The 15,765-nt window shown below is 45.8% G+C and overlaps 1 protein-coding gene across 4 annotated transcripts in view; it reads right to left on the bottom strand.

The window, feature by feature from the left end:
• The window catches only part of PIK3AP1 (phosphoinositide-3-kinase adaptor protein 1), a 114,780-nt gene that overhangs the window by 34,390 nt on the left and 64,625 nt on the right, over positions 1-15,765 (bottom strand). For all 4 annotated transcript variants that reach the window (XM_045068982.1, XM_045068981.1, XM_013054679.2 and 1 more), the window contains one exon: positions 14,906-15,095. In XM_045068982.1, the coding sequence (XP_044924917.1) occupies positions 14,906-15,095 (190 nt within the window). The remainder of the gene's footprint in view (positions 1-14,905; positions 15,096-15,765) is intronic.

The raw sequence follows: 15,765 nt of genomic DNA, 5'->3' as shown, positions 1-15,765 counted from the left end.
GTCATATGACATAATCCTTGTTTTGAAACAAAATATTTATTTTTTTTTTTTTAGATTTTTTTTTCATGACAGAGAGAGAGAGAGCAGAGGCAGAGGCAGAGGGAAAAGCAGGCTCCCCACAGAGCAGGGAGCCTGATGTGGGACTCAATTCCAGAACCCCAGGACCATGACCTGAGTGGAAGGCAGATGCTCAACTGACTGAGCCACCCAGGTGTCCCGAAACAAAATATTTGTATATTCCTAGGAAAAAAGACTAGAAAGGAATATGCCAAAATGCATATAGTGGCTATTTCTGAAGTAGTATAGATTATGGACATTTTATTTTCTATTTTATACATACCTTTGTCTTCCAAATTATCTATGGTGGCTTTTGGAGCTTTCATAAATGAGAAAAACTTTATTAACACTTTTTTTTTAAAGATCCATATAATTAAATCAAATATATACAATTAGATTTTCGAAGCAAAAATAATTTCAGGTTATTAAAAAAATAAATTATGGCTCACCTGTCAATTATCAGATTAACTGATTTTTTTAATTATAAAAAATGACAGATTTTAAACTTTCTAGGGACCAGACATTACATTATTACATATCACAGCTCTTAGTTTCATACTTCTGTGATAATCAAAATATAAATTATATGACCACAAAAAAACATAAAATTGAATGAAAAATTTGCAGACTGGTGTTTTCAGTATGATATGGTTTATATAAAGTTTTAAGGCCTATAAAACAATACATGCTGGGAAGGATAAACATTGAATTCATGGTAATGGTTACCTCTGGAGAGGGAAGGAAGAAAATTAGACTCCAGAGGGGGTTCGGGGCAGGCTATGATATGTAATTTTTTAAAACTCTGAGACAAAAAGAAAGAAAGGAAGAAATACTCTTGATAGATCAGAATCTTTAACAAATAAAACATTTTAGAAAATCAATATAGTAACTATTGCCTCCAAGAAAGGGAGAATAAGATTCTATTTTTGTATTTGCTTATATATGCAAAAAGCAGCTCTAGAAGTAGATGGAAAAAATTAAGATCAGCGGTTTCCCAGAACTCAAAAGATTAGGGACAAGGACTGGAGAAGGATTTTTCACCATTCACCCTTTTAGAGTTGAGTTTTTTAATCTACTGAAAAAAATAGGATAAAGAAATAAAGTACTTGGGTCATGTTTATGTTACCTTAAATGTTATGCAAAAAAAGAAGAAGAAAAACCAATTACTTTTTTCTACCTTTTCGGTTTATTGTTTCCTGACACGGCGGAGACATCACATGGGCTGTAATGGACCTTGACACTCTCTAGTCCAAAGCTCTGCAGTTCCAAGTAAGGAAACTCTCCTGTCACCACTGAGTTCTATAACGTAAGCCACAGAAACATCAGGGTGATGGAACTGATTCTGAAACATACCTGGAGGTGTTTTAATTTTAAAACTTAAGTTTGTGATAAGAACTGACACATAATTCACTTTTTAAAAAAATACAAGGCCAAAGGCGCCCAGGTGGCTCAGTCAGTTAAGTATCTGCCTTCGACTCAGCTCATGGACCCCAGGATCCCTGGATTGAGCTCCGCATCAGGATCCCTGCTCAGCGGGGGAGCCTGCTTCTCCCTCTCCCCTTGTTCCTCATCCTCTGCACATGTTCTCTCTCTGTCAAATAAATAAGTAAAAATCTTTTTTTTAAAAGATTTTTTTAATTTATTTGACAGATAGAGATCACAAGTAGGCAGAGAGGCAGGCAGAGAGAGAGGCAAAAGCAAGGCTCCCTGATGAGCAGAGAGCCCTATGGGGGTGGGGGGCTCATCCCAGGAGGCTGAGATCATGACCTGAGCCGAAGGCAGAGGCTTTAACCCACTGAGCCACCCAGGTGCCCCAATAAGTAAAAATCTTAAAAAAAAAAAAATTCATAAGGGGGGCCTGGGTGGCTCATTCAGTTAAGTGCCTGCCTTCGGCTCAGGTCATGATCTCAGGGTCTTGGGACTGAGCCCCGCATTGGGCTCCCTGCTCAGCGGAGAGCCTGCTTCTCCCTCTCCTTTATCTGCCACCCTGCCTACTTGTGTGCTCTCTATCTCTCTGTCAGATAAATAAATAAATAATCTTAAAAAAAAATTCGAGTCCAGATAATTTTACTTATTTGAAATTTGCTGTTCAACTCACTGAACTGTGGTTTTATTTCCCCCATGGAATTAGAAAGGTGAGACGAAAGGTGTATGCCAAAGACACTGTGTTACTCTGCCTCTAAACACCCCTACCCCAAACCGCACCCTCCTAGCCACCTGACCCTGACCCAGCCTACTTTTGAAACTCCTCATTCACACAGCAATAAAACACAGAGGAATCCATCCCAAAGTAAAGATTTGCTTGGATCAGACACCCTAGAGATGAGGGGAGGGAGAAATTCCGCAGGCCTGGTGCTGCACCCTCTAGGAAATCACAGCCCCCTCAGACTCCAGCATCTCCAAAAACCTGGGTAAAGCAGCACCAGGACAATTTCTTTTCTTTCTTTTTTCTCTAAATTCAACTAATTAACATGTATTATTAATCTCAGAGGTAGAGGTCAGTGATTCATCAGTTGCATACAACACCCAGTGCTCATTACATCACGTGCCCTCCTTAATGTCTGTCACCCAGTTACCCTCCCCTCCAGCAACCTTCAGGTTTTTTTCCCCATAGTTAAGAGTCTCTTATACTTTGTCTCCTTCTTTGTTTTTATCTTATTTTATTTTTCCCTTCCTTCCCCTATGATCCTCTGTTTCGTTTCTTAAACCCCACAGTCGAGGACCAGGACAATTTCAATCACCAATAACCAAACCCCCAGGCTGGCAACACCAGAGTGTAAGCTTCACAACCAACCATTCCCCTTGACAATGGTAACACAGTCACCCAACAGCCTAGCTATTTTTACTAACAAAGTTCAATTTGAGAACTGATTTCTACATCCAAGAGGTCGATGCACAATTAAAGAAGCTACAAAGAGTCTTAGAAAAATAAAATGTGGAAGAAACTGGCTGCAGCATGACCAGGCCTGGCTGGACCTGGTGTGCTAATGTCACAAGGGTACAGGCTTCTGCCCCCAGTATGATGACCCCCATCCTAATATGCTGGGGGTTTTGTGGATGAAAGCATTAAAAAGGAAAAAACAATGAGTACTATTAATAAAACATATCAACATCAAGATCCCTTGATACAATGCACTGAGGAGGACACAACACCATTTCTATGGTATTCTTCCAAAAATTTACAACCTCAGTGTACTCACAGAAAACAGGTAACCAACCCAAACCAAGGGGCAGTCTACAAAATAAATGATTAGCATTCAAGACAAAGAATGACTGAGGGACACTTACACATTGGAGGAGACTAAGGAGAAATAAACACATGCGTTGGGAGATGTTCTGTAGTCTCAGCATCTGAGATCCCATCAGCGTCTAGCATCCCTCCTACAGGGCAGGGAAAACTAGTATGACATGAACAAGGCCTAGAGGTCTGTTGGTGGTACTGCACCAACACTGATCTGGTTTTAGTAGTTACATTGCGGTTATACAAGAGCTAGTATCTGGAAAACCTGGATGAAAGGGATACAGGAACACTGGCATTTCTGCAATTTCTAAGTCTAAAAATAGTTAAAAATAAAAAGGGCTTCTTTAAAAAAAAGGGGAGGGGAGAAAGAAGAGGAGGGGAGGAGATTTGAAAAGCAGAGGAGGAAATGCAATGGGAAAACTAAAGAAGCACGGCCCCCAGGGATGACCTACATTGACCCTTTCCTGTTCACCTATGGACTATGTCACCTTCCAGAGACACCTGTGAGCCATGCACATTGGGTACTGTGACCCAGGTGGAACTAAATGGGCCACCCGTGACAGATCTTTTTCCTTTGTAATCACACCTTAACTAGACCTGCTAAATATAAGTCCTGTGACCTTACTAGAGTCATTTCTTCTCCCTGAGCCATGCTGGAAGGGTGAGGAGAGGCTTGGACACTAGGGTCAAAATGCAAGGCTCCAATTTTGATTCTTCCACTCCTGGACAAAGGACTAAGACACCCACCAGTCTGACACCAAGCAGACTTCTTAGATCCATCTGTTGGTTCAGTCTCCCAAGATGACCAGGGGCCATGGTGGCACCAATCTGCTCAGGAGGACGCAGGACGCAGGCCAGCAGGTCGGCGCCAGGCAGCATTCCTCCTCGAGGGCAGTTGCCAGTCCAGGAGTTCGTGGGCAAGGAGAGGAGATCCGGGTCAGGCAGGTGGAGGGGCCACCCTAGTGAAAAGCCTCCCAGCCCACAGGAGTGACATTACTCATGGCCACTCCCCAGGCAGCCTTCCAGGGTCTCCATGAGCAGGCCAGAGTCACTGCTCTCAGGGAAGCCCAAAGTATGCCATCCCTTCTGGGTCCTCATAGTGCACACATAGCTCCTCCCAGTTCCAGATGCAATTTACCAACCAATTAGGGGTCACTTTTATCATAAGCAATGTTGCCTAGAAACATAGTTGACATTTGGCTCTTATCACGTTTCCAGGGTAACAGAGCTGGAAAGTCAAGCGAAGGTCAAATTCTCGAACAGAAGGGGAAATGATAGCTGTTACATTAACACTTTGCCCATGATTTTCTTGGGTCAAGTTCTTTAAATCCTCTCAGCTTCTCTCTTCCTGTCTGTAAAACGGTGATAAGAGTAGTACGTATCTCAAGATTTGCCATGAGTATTACGTGAGAAGGCGGCCAAATGCTTAGCACAGTGCCTAGCCTAGAGAAAAGTGCTAAGTAAGGCAAGCAGTTATTACTACTACTATTATTACTGTTGTCTTTATTATTAAATTCCATTCCCAGGCTAATGTCCTAAGCAGAGAACAGTTTATGCTCAATTTATGCTTCTTCTTTTTTCTTTTTAAAAAAGATTTATTGCTTTATGTTGCAGGGGAGGGGCAGAGGGAGTGGGAAAAAGAGTCTTAAGCAGACTCCCCACTGAGTGCAGAGCCTGATGCAGGACTCAGTCTCACAACCCTGAGATCACAACCTGAGCCAAAACCAAGAGGTGGATGCTTAACCAACTGTGCCTCCCAGGTGCCCCTATATTTATTCTTCACAGTAACTTTGTTTGAAGTCAAATCTCCATCAGAGTAATAAATGCTTAAATTCAGTAATATCTGAATTTCCACACATATTCTCAAATATCATATGTATTACATTTCCTAGAGAAGAATTACATCTATTACACCCATAAAACATTTTTCTATTTGAATATACTTAGAGCATAGGGGAAATCTTAAGATAACAAATGCCAATGTTTTGTAATAGATTTATGTGTGGAAATCTGACTCACACACAAGGCTTGCCGGGCATTTTCTGCACCCTGGCTCTGGAACATCAAGTCCGAGACGGACAGAGCTGCAGGCCTCTCTCCTCCTTTGCCAAGGCTCTGCCCATGCAGTCCAGACCTGAGCTGGAGGTCCCGTGCCCATTTATCCTGTGCTTTCCTGAGGCCCATCATGTTCTTTATTTGTGGGCTCAGCAATGAACATGGAAATTCTAGTAGCTCTTCAGTGCCTTCTGGTTCCATCCTATGCTGCCAGGATGGTAGTAGAGGCTGATCTTAAAGCCAGAGGCTAAACCAGAGGCATGGCCAGAAGAATAGGACAGGTGCAGGGTGCAGGAGGGTGGTTTTAAGACACAGGAGAAAGCCTGGGTATCCCCAGTCAAGACCCTGACAAGGGCTGGAACCAAGGGAATCATCCACACTCAGGAGACCATCATAAGTCAGAGGAGAGCAGCAACTGAAGCCAGACAAGCAACAGAGGTGAGGACACTATTGACTGAGTGACCAAGGCAGGTCGGCATCACAGTCAGAGGTGGTGGTTACCTGCATGGACGCTGGTATCCAAGAGAACCAGGCTCAAGGCCCGGCTCTGACTCTTACTAGCTCTGTGTTCTTGGGCAAGATACTTGAGATCACACAGCTGTATATGTCTGTAAAGTGGGGATAAAGAATGCTGCTACCCACCACATAGGAAAAATGTAGGGGCTGAGGGAGACAATGCTTATGAAATATTTAGCAACAGTGCGAGGCACTAAATATTAATGGATGCCATTATTATATTGAGGCAGCTAGTGAACTAGTTTTCTGTTGTTGCTATAAAAAATTCACCACAAACACAGTGGCTGAGAAGAGCATAAATTTATTACCTTATAGTTCTGTAGTTTGAAAATCTGAAATGGGTCTCACTGGGCTGAAACCAACGTTTTGAGAAGACTGCCATCTTTTCCAGGAGCTCTAGGGGAGGACCTGCCTCCTTGCCCCTTCCAGCATCCAGAGGCTGCCTCTCTCTACTCCTCAGCTCGAGGCTCTCTTCCTCTACTCTTGAGGCCAGCAGTGCCAGGCAGCACACTTATCTGGACTGAGTTGTTCTCATGGCACCATCTGTGGTCTGTTTGCTGCTTCCTTCTTTCACTTCTAAGGACCCCTGTGACTACTGTGAGCCCACCCCCCATCATTCAGGACATTCCCTTTATGTCAAGGCCAGCTGAGTAGCAACCTTAATCCCAGCTGCAACTTTCCTCCTCCTCCGCCAGGTCTTCTAGCTCATTCATAGATTCAGGGGCTCTCACTCTGCCTACCACAGATGGAACCAAGGATCAGCATAAGTTTCCTGCCCCAAATTTCCTCCCCATATGAGGCTGCCAAGGGCAATACAACCCAGGGATTAGGGCCACCTCAAGCAAGTCCATCATGGCCACATGGGGACTCAGCAGCCCTGGCCAGACGTAGGCATTGCACACTGCCTCAAATGAAGTTACCTAAAAATGACTTTCGTTCTGCTTATATTTTAAGTAAAATGATTCTTTTGATACTGGATTGAACATAAGTGTCCTTGAGTAAGACCAAGAACAGCAAATACATACATTGGCCTCCGATTCCATACACTCAAGGCAAACACTCAGCAGTCATGGCATTCTTTCTGGTCTCAGGATCCTCAGCCCAGCCCCTCAGGCACTTGATACCAACAAACAGACACTGGCACATGAAATTATTTTTCAGGCACTATTTGCCATATCTGTATTAGGGAGTAAGTCCTAGTAATAATAGACCCTACCTTTGTAATAATAAAGAAAGTGTCCAGTTGTTGGAAGTTCGTGAGTACTGAGACTCTCTCCAACTCTAAAGGTGACAACCCCTTGTGCACATACAAATCAGGCATATAGTGAGGGCCACAAGATTGACTGAGATATACCCTAAATTCCTCAGGTGAAGACCTGCAAGTGTGGTTCCAGACAAAAAACATTTTGTAAAGGAATCCTCCATTTCTGGATGCTCAAGGTTTGTATTTCCGATTCCAAGCACTTAACCATCACCACCTGTCCGTTAAAAATAAACTAAAAAGCCCAGAAACATGCTGGTCTAAGGAGAAAGGACAAAGTTCTTTCACTTCAGCAGAGACAGAAGGAAAAAAGATACACATATAACAAGGAGATGAAGGGGCCAAAGTCCCCGGGGAAGAGCCAGCAGCATTATTACGCTGTACCTCATTTGGCACAATCAGAAAGGAGTGATGGCAGTCAGGAAGAGCCCATGCCTGGGAAGAAAAGAGCTTGAACAGATGAGAGAAAGCTTAGGCAGGTGTTTAATTAAGGAATGAGTTGAGAGCAATAATGAATTTTCAAGGAAGCCCATAGGATACTCCTCAGGGGACATAAATCTAGATCATTTAGCTGCAGTGGAAACTCATCCAGATTTTGTGTTGTTAATTTAATATAAAACCCAATCAGTATCTACTATAGTAAAATGTCAGATGCCGAGAGGCCATTCTCCTGGAAAGGCTCTCAAAGCGTGAAGGCAGGCCAAGGGAATTATCTTTTCACCCAGTATTTTTATAACCAAAAAAGAGCCTTAGGGCAAGAAGCAGGCTGGGAAAGCATTCGACAAACCTGGCTGGTTCTACCAGCCAGGGGGGATAACGTGCTTTCGTGGGCGACGACGGCAAGGCCGTCCAACTTCCCCACACCCTGACGGAGAAGTGATGGGAGGGAGAGAGACAGGGAGAGGGAGTGGCGGTCACACACACCGGGGAGAGAGAGACAGAGACGGAGACAGACACAGAGGGAAGGGAAAGAGCAATCTGAAATGACGGGCTAAGGAGGCATGGGTCACGACGCAGGAGGAGCTGGGGACGGACAGGCTAGGAGAAACAAGAAGTCGGGAGGATATCTTATGCAGTCGAGTGCCTCCGTACAGCACTCTGTGTCAGCCCACAGACCCTCTGCTGGGCAGGAATCCACCCACGAGCAGAGTTCGTGGTGGGCATGCAGGGGTGCGGGGGGCGCTCCACGACTTGCTAAGTCACACACCCTCCTCCCCTCACTCTCCACATCCGTAGCTGCCCCCTCGGGCCACCGCGGGGGGTTTGCAGTTCTAGATTTAGCATCGTGGTGTTTTTGTTTCATGCCCAGCTCTCTGCTAGAAGGACAGCTCTGGGAGGCAGGGATCATGCCGGCTTGTTTACTGACTCCCCATCACCCCGCACAGTGGCTGAAACACACGAGAGGTTTGAGAAATACTGCTGAAGGAATGACCGTGCAAAGGGACAAATTAGGGAGGAACAAACACATGAATATGGACAGGGAGGTGTCCGGGCTGCAATCCAGGCAGCGGGAACAGCACGAGGAGATGAGAGGAGACAGGGTAGGAGAGGGCAGCCGGGAGGGGCGGCTCCCACCCGACACGTCCTGCACTCAGGCCGTCTACTAGGTGTCTCGCCACATCTTTCAGGAAAGTCTTTGCACTGGAAGGTCAGCAAAACCACTCCACCCCACAAAACCCAAGAGGACTTTCTATTTTCCAGAGCTCTCGCACATCACTGTGGATGATGCGGGCTTCCTAACTGAGGTGGAAGGCGGTAACCAGAGAAGCAGGTCCAGAACCAGAGTGCGAAGCCATCTGCTTGCCATGCCCCCAGGAGAGTGTGACCCATGGCTCTCCAGGTCTGGTGGGGAGCAGGGTCACTGCTGGTGGTGGAGATTTTATCTTATTAGCTTTTAACACAGTCAGTCCCGCGTGCCTTCACCAAGGGCCTACAACCCCGACACAGTTCTCGCACACCGGGAGGAAGAGAAGCATCAGAACTCAGCCAGTGCCTTCAGCCTCCCTGGGCCCCACTGGGTTGGGGTCAGCCTTCATTTCTATTTAGCATCTGAATACACTTACCTCTAACAAGGAGATTTATTTCTTATATAGTAAAGTTAGGAAGCTGATGGTTTAAATCTGTCTTGAACAAAAAATTCTCCAGAGAACCGGGAGAGAAGTTGAAGGTCTGGTAACAAAGACCGGGAGCTACCACCTGGTGGCAGCATAGCTAAACTAAAGACAGCGAACGTCAAGGGTGTGAGTGTGTGGGTGTGCATGCTTGTGCACGCGTGTGTATATGCCCCCGCAAGTTCAAAGGAAGGAGAGCCTGGAGCGGAACCATAAAATCTCAGTGTCAGAAGCCAACAGCATGCCCACACCCCGCTTCATTCAACAAGGGCCTTTCCCTCCCAACCTTCCTACTTAGTGCTTCCTCATTCCTACCCCTTTTCCAAAACTCAAGGCAGAAAAGAGGCAGATTTATCCTGACACCACTGGGTGACCTCCAAAGAAGCAGTAAAGAGCTCGCCTGAAACCTGCCCTCCGTAATGCTCGTCCTGGGAACAAATGCAGGAATGAACATAGCCTACACTCCTTACTACATTTACTTTCAGCCTCTAGGGTTCAATGGTAGCGAAGGTGGGACATTGATCAACATGGCTCTTAGGACATTTAGAAAGAGCTCCTGTCTAAGTGTCTCTCCCAGGGCTGGAAAATGCAGATCTTAGGAGGGTAGGCCAGGAGAGTCCTCTGTTCCTCCGGGGCAGCAGACAGACTTGTCCCCGGGAATGTGCAGACCCAGATTCTTGACCCAGTTTTCCCTCAGTGGGACTGGCACAAGCTACTGCATTTTGGAGCCTTAGTTTTCTTCCCTGTGAAATAGAGCTAATTCTATCCACCAAGTCCGAGGATGCTTGGACAAAATAACAGATGAGATGAAAGCAGTCTGCTTACTGGAAAGGCCTGGCAGATGTTGCAAGCTATTACTGTGCCCAGTGGTGTTGCAAATATGTGTCTGAGATTAATCAGTTTGACCCGCATTTTAATGAACTAGACTGCCTTCTCTCCTGGAGGGTCACGGGTAATAAAAGGAACAGTTCCTCCCTAGGTCCAAGTTGCTGCTCCTCCTGGGCCAATAGGTAAGTGGTCCTTACCAAGATTAAACCACAGAGAGAGAAACATAAACCGAATCAGGTCTAGCATCAGAAAATTCAGAGTTTATACGATCTGGCAAATGAAAAATTCAGTGATCTTCTTTTCCCCAGCCACAAAGCAACCAAATTCTGTAGCCTGCCTATTGGTGGTCTCCTTCTAGCTCCAGGGCAAGTAGAACCCCCCACCCCCTGTAACTTTACATGTCACCAACAGCCACAAACCAGGCTCTCTCCCTAGTCCCCTGCTGCCCTGGGGAGAGCTGGAGAGGTTCACTGCCCTTGCTGTGGCTGCCTTTAGCAAAACCCGCAGCTTTCACGGGGCTGGAGTGTCCAGGGGGAAAACAAGTGTTAAGCCTCTGTGTCAACACGAAACAGGTAGTGAAGTGGGGGCATTCTTTAACCTTTCAACTGCCCCACAGTAAGGACACAAGGCAGAAATGTTGATACACAATCTTGGGCCTCCCAAGTAGGTACTGACTGTCCTTCAAATGTTCTTTTGTGAATGGGTCTCTGGTCCAAATTGGAAAGTATATTGGCCCTTCTCATCACCCCAACACCTGGAAGTGGCAAGCAGCTAAAACACAGGAGATGCTCCAGAAATGCTTGTTGGAGAGACAGATAGAAGTCAAGTGCTGAGATCACCACAGGCCACTTGGTGAGCTAACCTCACGGCCGGGGCTGTAGTGGCTAGATGACTTCTTCAGAAGAAACCAGGACTAACACTTATGGCATTTGATGGAGACTTCTGACCAAGAATAAAGAATATGGCCCTAGAGACAGAGATCTGAGCTCAAAGGTGAGCTCTGTCACTTAGCCACTGAGAGACCCTGGGACTGTTGTTCAACCTCTCTGTGCTGCAGTTTTCTCATTTATAAAGGGCAGGCTCATCAAAGCATTCTTTTTTTTTTTTTTTAAGATTTTATTTATTTATTTGAGAGAGAGACAGTGAGAGAGAGCATGAGCGAGGAGAAGGTCAGAGGGAGAAGCAGACTCCCAATGGAGCTGGGAGCCCGATGCGGGACTCGATCCCGGGACTCCAGGATCATGACCTGAGCCGAAGGCAGTCGTCCAACCAACTGAGCCACCCAGGCGCCCCTCATCAAAGCATTCTTATGTGGCTTAAAGGATTCAGTGAGATAGAGGATGTGGATGGGGGGATGATGCCCTCTCTCCTCACCGCCCCGCCCCCCCGCCCCGGGCAGGTGGTGGCTCATCCAGGAAGAGCTTCTACCATCATGTCCAGTCCTCCCCATCAGGTGCAGGAAGGGAGCCTCTACCGAGGAAGGGAGCCTCTACCGAGCTTTCCCGCATTCTCCCCACTCTCCAAGAGGCAGCCAGTTGAACTAGCAAGCACCTCACAATGACTGGACCACAGCTTCCAGGTGCTGGGGCTGCCACGTCAAGGGCCCTGCTGGTGTCCGGGTCTGCCTCTGGCCACACCCCTCCACTCCAAGGCAGCTTCTTGGCACCTGCTCTTCCATTCATGGGTGGGAAACACAAGCCCACCCCCCCTTCCCATGCACCCAGAGCCCCTCCATCTTCTTCTCAGCTGAAAGCTGGCAATACTCGATCCAGACTGTCCCAGAAAGCCCTGTCAATAAAGCTGATACACTGATGGGTATTTGTCTCGCCTTTCTTGAATCTGTTGAATAGCCCAGAGGGAAGGAAGCCTAAGTTTTAGGCCGTGTTTCAGAGTACTTAGCGTTTCATAGCAAATGGTAGTGACATATAAAGAAGGTTCTTTAAGGGCCCATGGCAGGTCTTCCTGCTCCAACACTGTGCACTGAAGTCCAACATTATTTAGACCAGTGGTTCTGAAGGGCAGCGGCACTGCCCTCTAGGGGAGGCTTGGAAAATCTAAGAAGGGGTTTTAGGTTGTCACCAAGATGGAGGGAGCGATAGCTCAGAAGTTCCTCTTATCCTTCGAGGGGGCTACATGCTAAGCCCCCCCAGCAGATGCCTGAAACCACAGATACTACCAAGCCCTACATACGCTGTATTTTTTCCTATACGCACATACTTATGATGAAGTTCCTAATTTATAACTAGGCACATTAGGAGATGAATAATAACTAAGAATAAAATAGAACAACTCTAACAATATGCTGCAACAAAAGATTTATGGAAAAAAAGTTTATATGAACCTAGTTTCTCTTTGTCTCAAAATATTTTATTGTATTTACCCTTCTTGTGATGACAGAAGATGATAAAATGCTGACATATGAGATAAATGACGTAGGCATTGTGACATACCATTAAGCTAGCACTGACCTTCCAAAGATGAGTCAGAGGGAGGATCCTCGGCTTGTGGGCCAGCTGTCCATGGGAAGGTGAGACCTTAGCTAAGGGGAGACTACATACCGGCATTTAGCAGAAGCAGAAGAGATGCAGACACTCTGCCCATGGACGGCACTGTACTAGACTATGAAGTGTTTTGTGCCCCTCATGACTTCTAAGGATTTCCCTAGCCATATATATAGGTTTAAAAAAACTGCTTAGGGGCGCCTGGGTGGCTCAGTGGGTTAAAGCCTCTGCCTTCGGCTCAGATCATGATCCCAGGGTCCTGGGATCGAGCCCTGCATCGGGCTGTCTGCTCCACGGAGAGCCTGCTTCCTCCTCTCTCTCTTTCTGCCTGCCTCTCTGCCTACTTGTGATCTCTGTCTGTCAAATAAATAAATAAATAAAATCTTTTTTTAAAAAACCTGCTTATGATATACATTTACATATATACATGCATTTGTACAGATCTGTACAAATGTACATACGCATATGTATTTCTTAATTTAATATTAGTAGGTACAAAGAAAAATATGGACAAATATCCCCAACAAACCTTAGGAGTGCTACAGAGGTTGGTTTTGGGTGGAGTCATAAAGACTTTTAATAACTGTTATAACATTCTTCTTTTAAGCTTTTATAAGAATGTATTACTTTTACAATTGGAAAAACAAGTTAACCCCCCAAATGGGCAAAATTTGTTAAAACAATTTACAAGAAAAATCATGTCCTACAGATGTGACATTTTAGCAAATCAAAACCACAATGAGATACCACCTCACACTAGTCAGAATGGCTAAAATTAACAAGTCAGGAAATGACAGATGCTGGTGAAGATGCGGAGAAAGGGGTACCCTCCCACACTGTTGGTGGGAATGCAAGCTGGTGCGACCACTCTGGAAAACAGCATGGAGGTTCCTCAAAAAGTTGAAAATAGAGCTACCCTACGACCCAGCAACTGCACTACTGGGTATTTACCCTAAAGATACAAATGTAGTGATCCAAAGGGGCACGTGCACCCGAATGTTTATAGCAGCAACGTCCACAATAGCCAAACTATGGAAAGAACCTAGATGTCCATCAACACATGAATGGATAAAGAGGTGGTATATATATACAATGGAATACTATGCAGCCATCAAAAGAAATGAAATCTTGCCATTCGCTATTATGTGGATGGAACTAGAGGGTATTATGCTTAGCAAAATAAGTCAATCGGAGAAAGACAACTATCACATCATCTCCCTGACATGAGGAAGTTGAGAGGCAATGTGGGGTGTCTAAGGGGTAGGAAAAGAAAAAATGAAACAAGATGGGATAGGGAGGGAGACAAAACTATTAGAAACACTTAATCTCACAAAACAAACTGAGGGTTGCCAGGGGGAGGGGTCTAGGGAGAGGGTGGTTGGGTTATGGACATTGGGGAGGGTTTGTGCTATGGTAAGTGCTGTCAAGTGTGTAAACCTGGCGATTCACAGACCTATACCCCTGGGGCTAATAATATATTATAAGTTTATAAAAGAATTATTAAAAAAAAGATGTGACATTTTAGAAATAAGTTTACTATATATGAATCTATTAGAGCTAGGTAATAAAAAAAATCTGCTTATAAATTTCTGTGCCTAGAAACTAAACTACTTCACATATAACTACAACTTGTATTTCTGCATGGTTTTAGAATGCATGGAATTTTCCAGGAATTCAATTACTATGAAAATGGAGAGTGTGAAGAATCACTTACTACATAAGAAAACCCAGGCGCGGGTGCCAATGTTGCCGGAGGTACATGAGTCGCAGATACAAGAGACTCACGTCAGTCGCTCAGCATTTGATGCCGTAACGTTGGCAGTGATTCTGGGTGTGGGTGCCTGCAGCTGACCATTTCATGATGTCCTCATGCACAGGCAATTTGAACCCTCCCTCTCCTTTAACTTATATTTCAATCAGGGCACATATTTGATTTCTAAATTTTCATGCATAGGTAGGTTAGATTATTTATGAATGGCACATCAGGGTACCAAAGAGAACATCATGCAATGTTCACCACAGAAAAGGGCCCATTGGGACTGACAGGGCTAAGAGCCACAGACTTCGCCCCTCAGATCCCAAGTCAATGCCTCCATCAACTCTGACCTCCAGTCCTTGCCTGCACTCTCCCGTCACTCATCAGGCCCAGCAAAGGAAGTTTGGAGAAGGAGTGTGCTTGTCACAGCCCGTGATGACAGCCATGACTTTGTGCAAAACAGGATCTTCGTCTGTTTGGGGTGGAGCGGGGGTAAGCAGGGACTTCCCCCCTGCCGTCCACGAGAAGGAAGAAAGCCATGGCTCAGCAGAAGGATGGAGGCTGGGCTGTGCTACTTACAGAGGTCTTCGGTGGCAGCAGGCACAAAGGCAGCCATGGACTCGTAGAGCTCCTCATCACAGCCAGGGTTGAGGGAGCATTTCATGAGCAGGTCTGTGGAGAGATGGGCCATGGACTCGTACACGGCATCAGCCTCCTCCCCTTGCATCAGTTCCTCTTTGATGTGACTCTTCAGCATGTCCACAGTTTCCTGAAAGAGAAGACGGGACTCACAGGCACCTGGAGACACTCTGGCCTTCTGGGAAGAGGGAAGCCTTCGTGCACTTGGGACAGGCAAAGAGGAAAGGTTCACACGGGTCAGCGTTCAGCTGTCCCACCAGCCCGCAAGCTCCTGGAGGCCAGACTCCAAGTCTGTTTGTCTTGTGTGCTTTGTTTTAATCTTTGTGTCTTCTCCCAATGCTAAGCACAGAGTCATGCACACAAGAGATGGGCAGTAAACGTCTGAGGAGCTGAGGGTACAAATTAAGGGCTTCCTCAAGACCACCTACTAAGAGTCAGGTGCGATGCCAGGTGTTTGCCTATACATTACCTCATGTCATTCTTTCCATAGCTGCCTGAGAAAGTTGCAATATTCACTAGTTCACCCATGAGAAAACCACAGTTCAGAAAAAACTAGCACCTACTTAAGGGCATGCAGTCCTGCCTTCTGACCTCTCTACTACACCCTGGTTCCTCCAAAGGAAATCAATGATCTCCAAGGTGGTAACCCTTGTAACAACAGACATCCAAATGAAATGGTGGCCGCTAAGTTGTTCTTGCCCTGATATGTAGTCAGATGGCCCTCAGAAGCTCACTCCCTAGTCCCTGTTCCTTCCAGCAGGCTGCTGCCAAGTGCTTGCCTTGGTTTCATACGCAGTGTG

The sequence above is a fragment of the Mustela putorius genome, unplaced genomic scaffold, assembly GCF_011764305.1.
Source record: "Mustela putorius furo isolate JIRA1106 unplaced genomic scaffold, ASM1176430v1.1 tig00003909_pilon_pilon_pilon, whole genome shotgun sequence".
Taxonomy (NCBI): domain Eukaryota; kingdom Metazoa; phylum Chordata; class Mammalia; order Carnivora; family Mustelidae; genus Mustela; species Mustela putorius.
The sequence above is the reverse complement of the archived record's forward strand: the minus strand, read 5'-3'. Positions and strand labels throughout refer to the sequence as shown.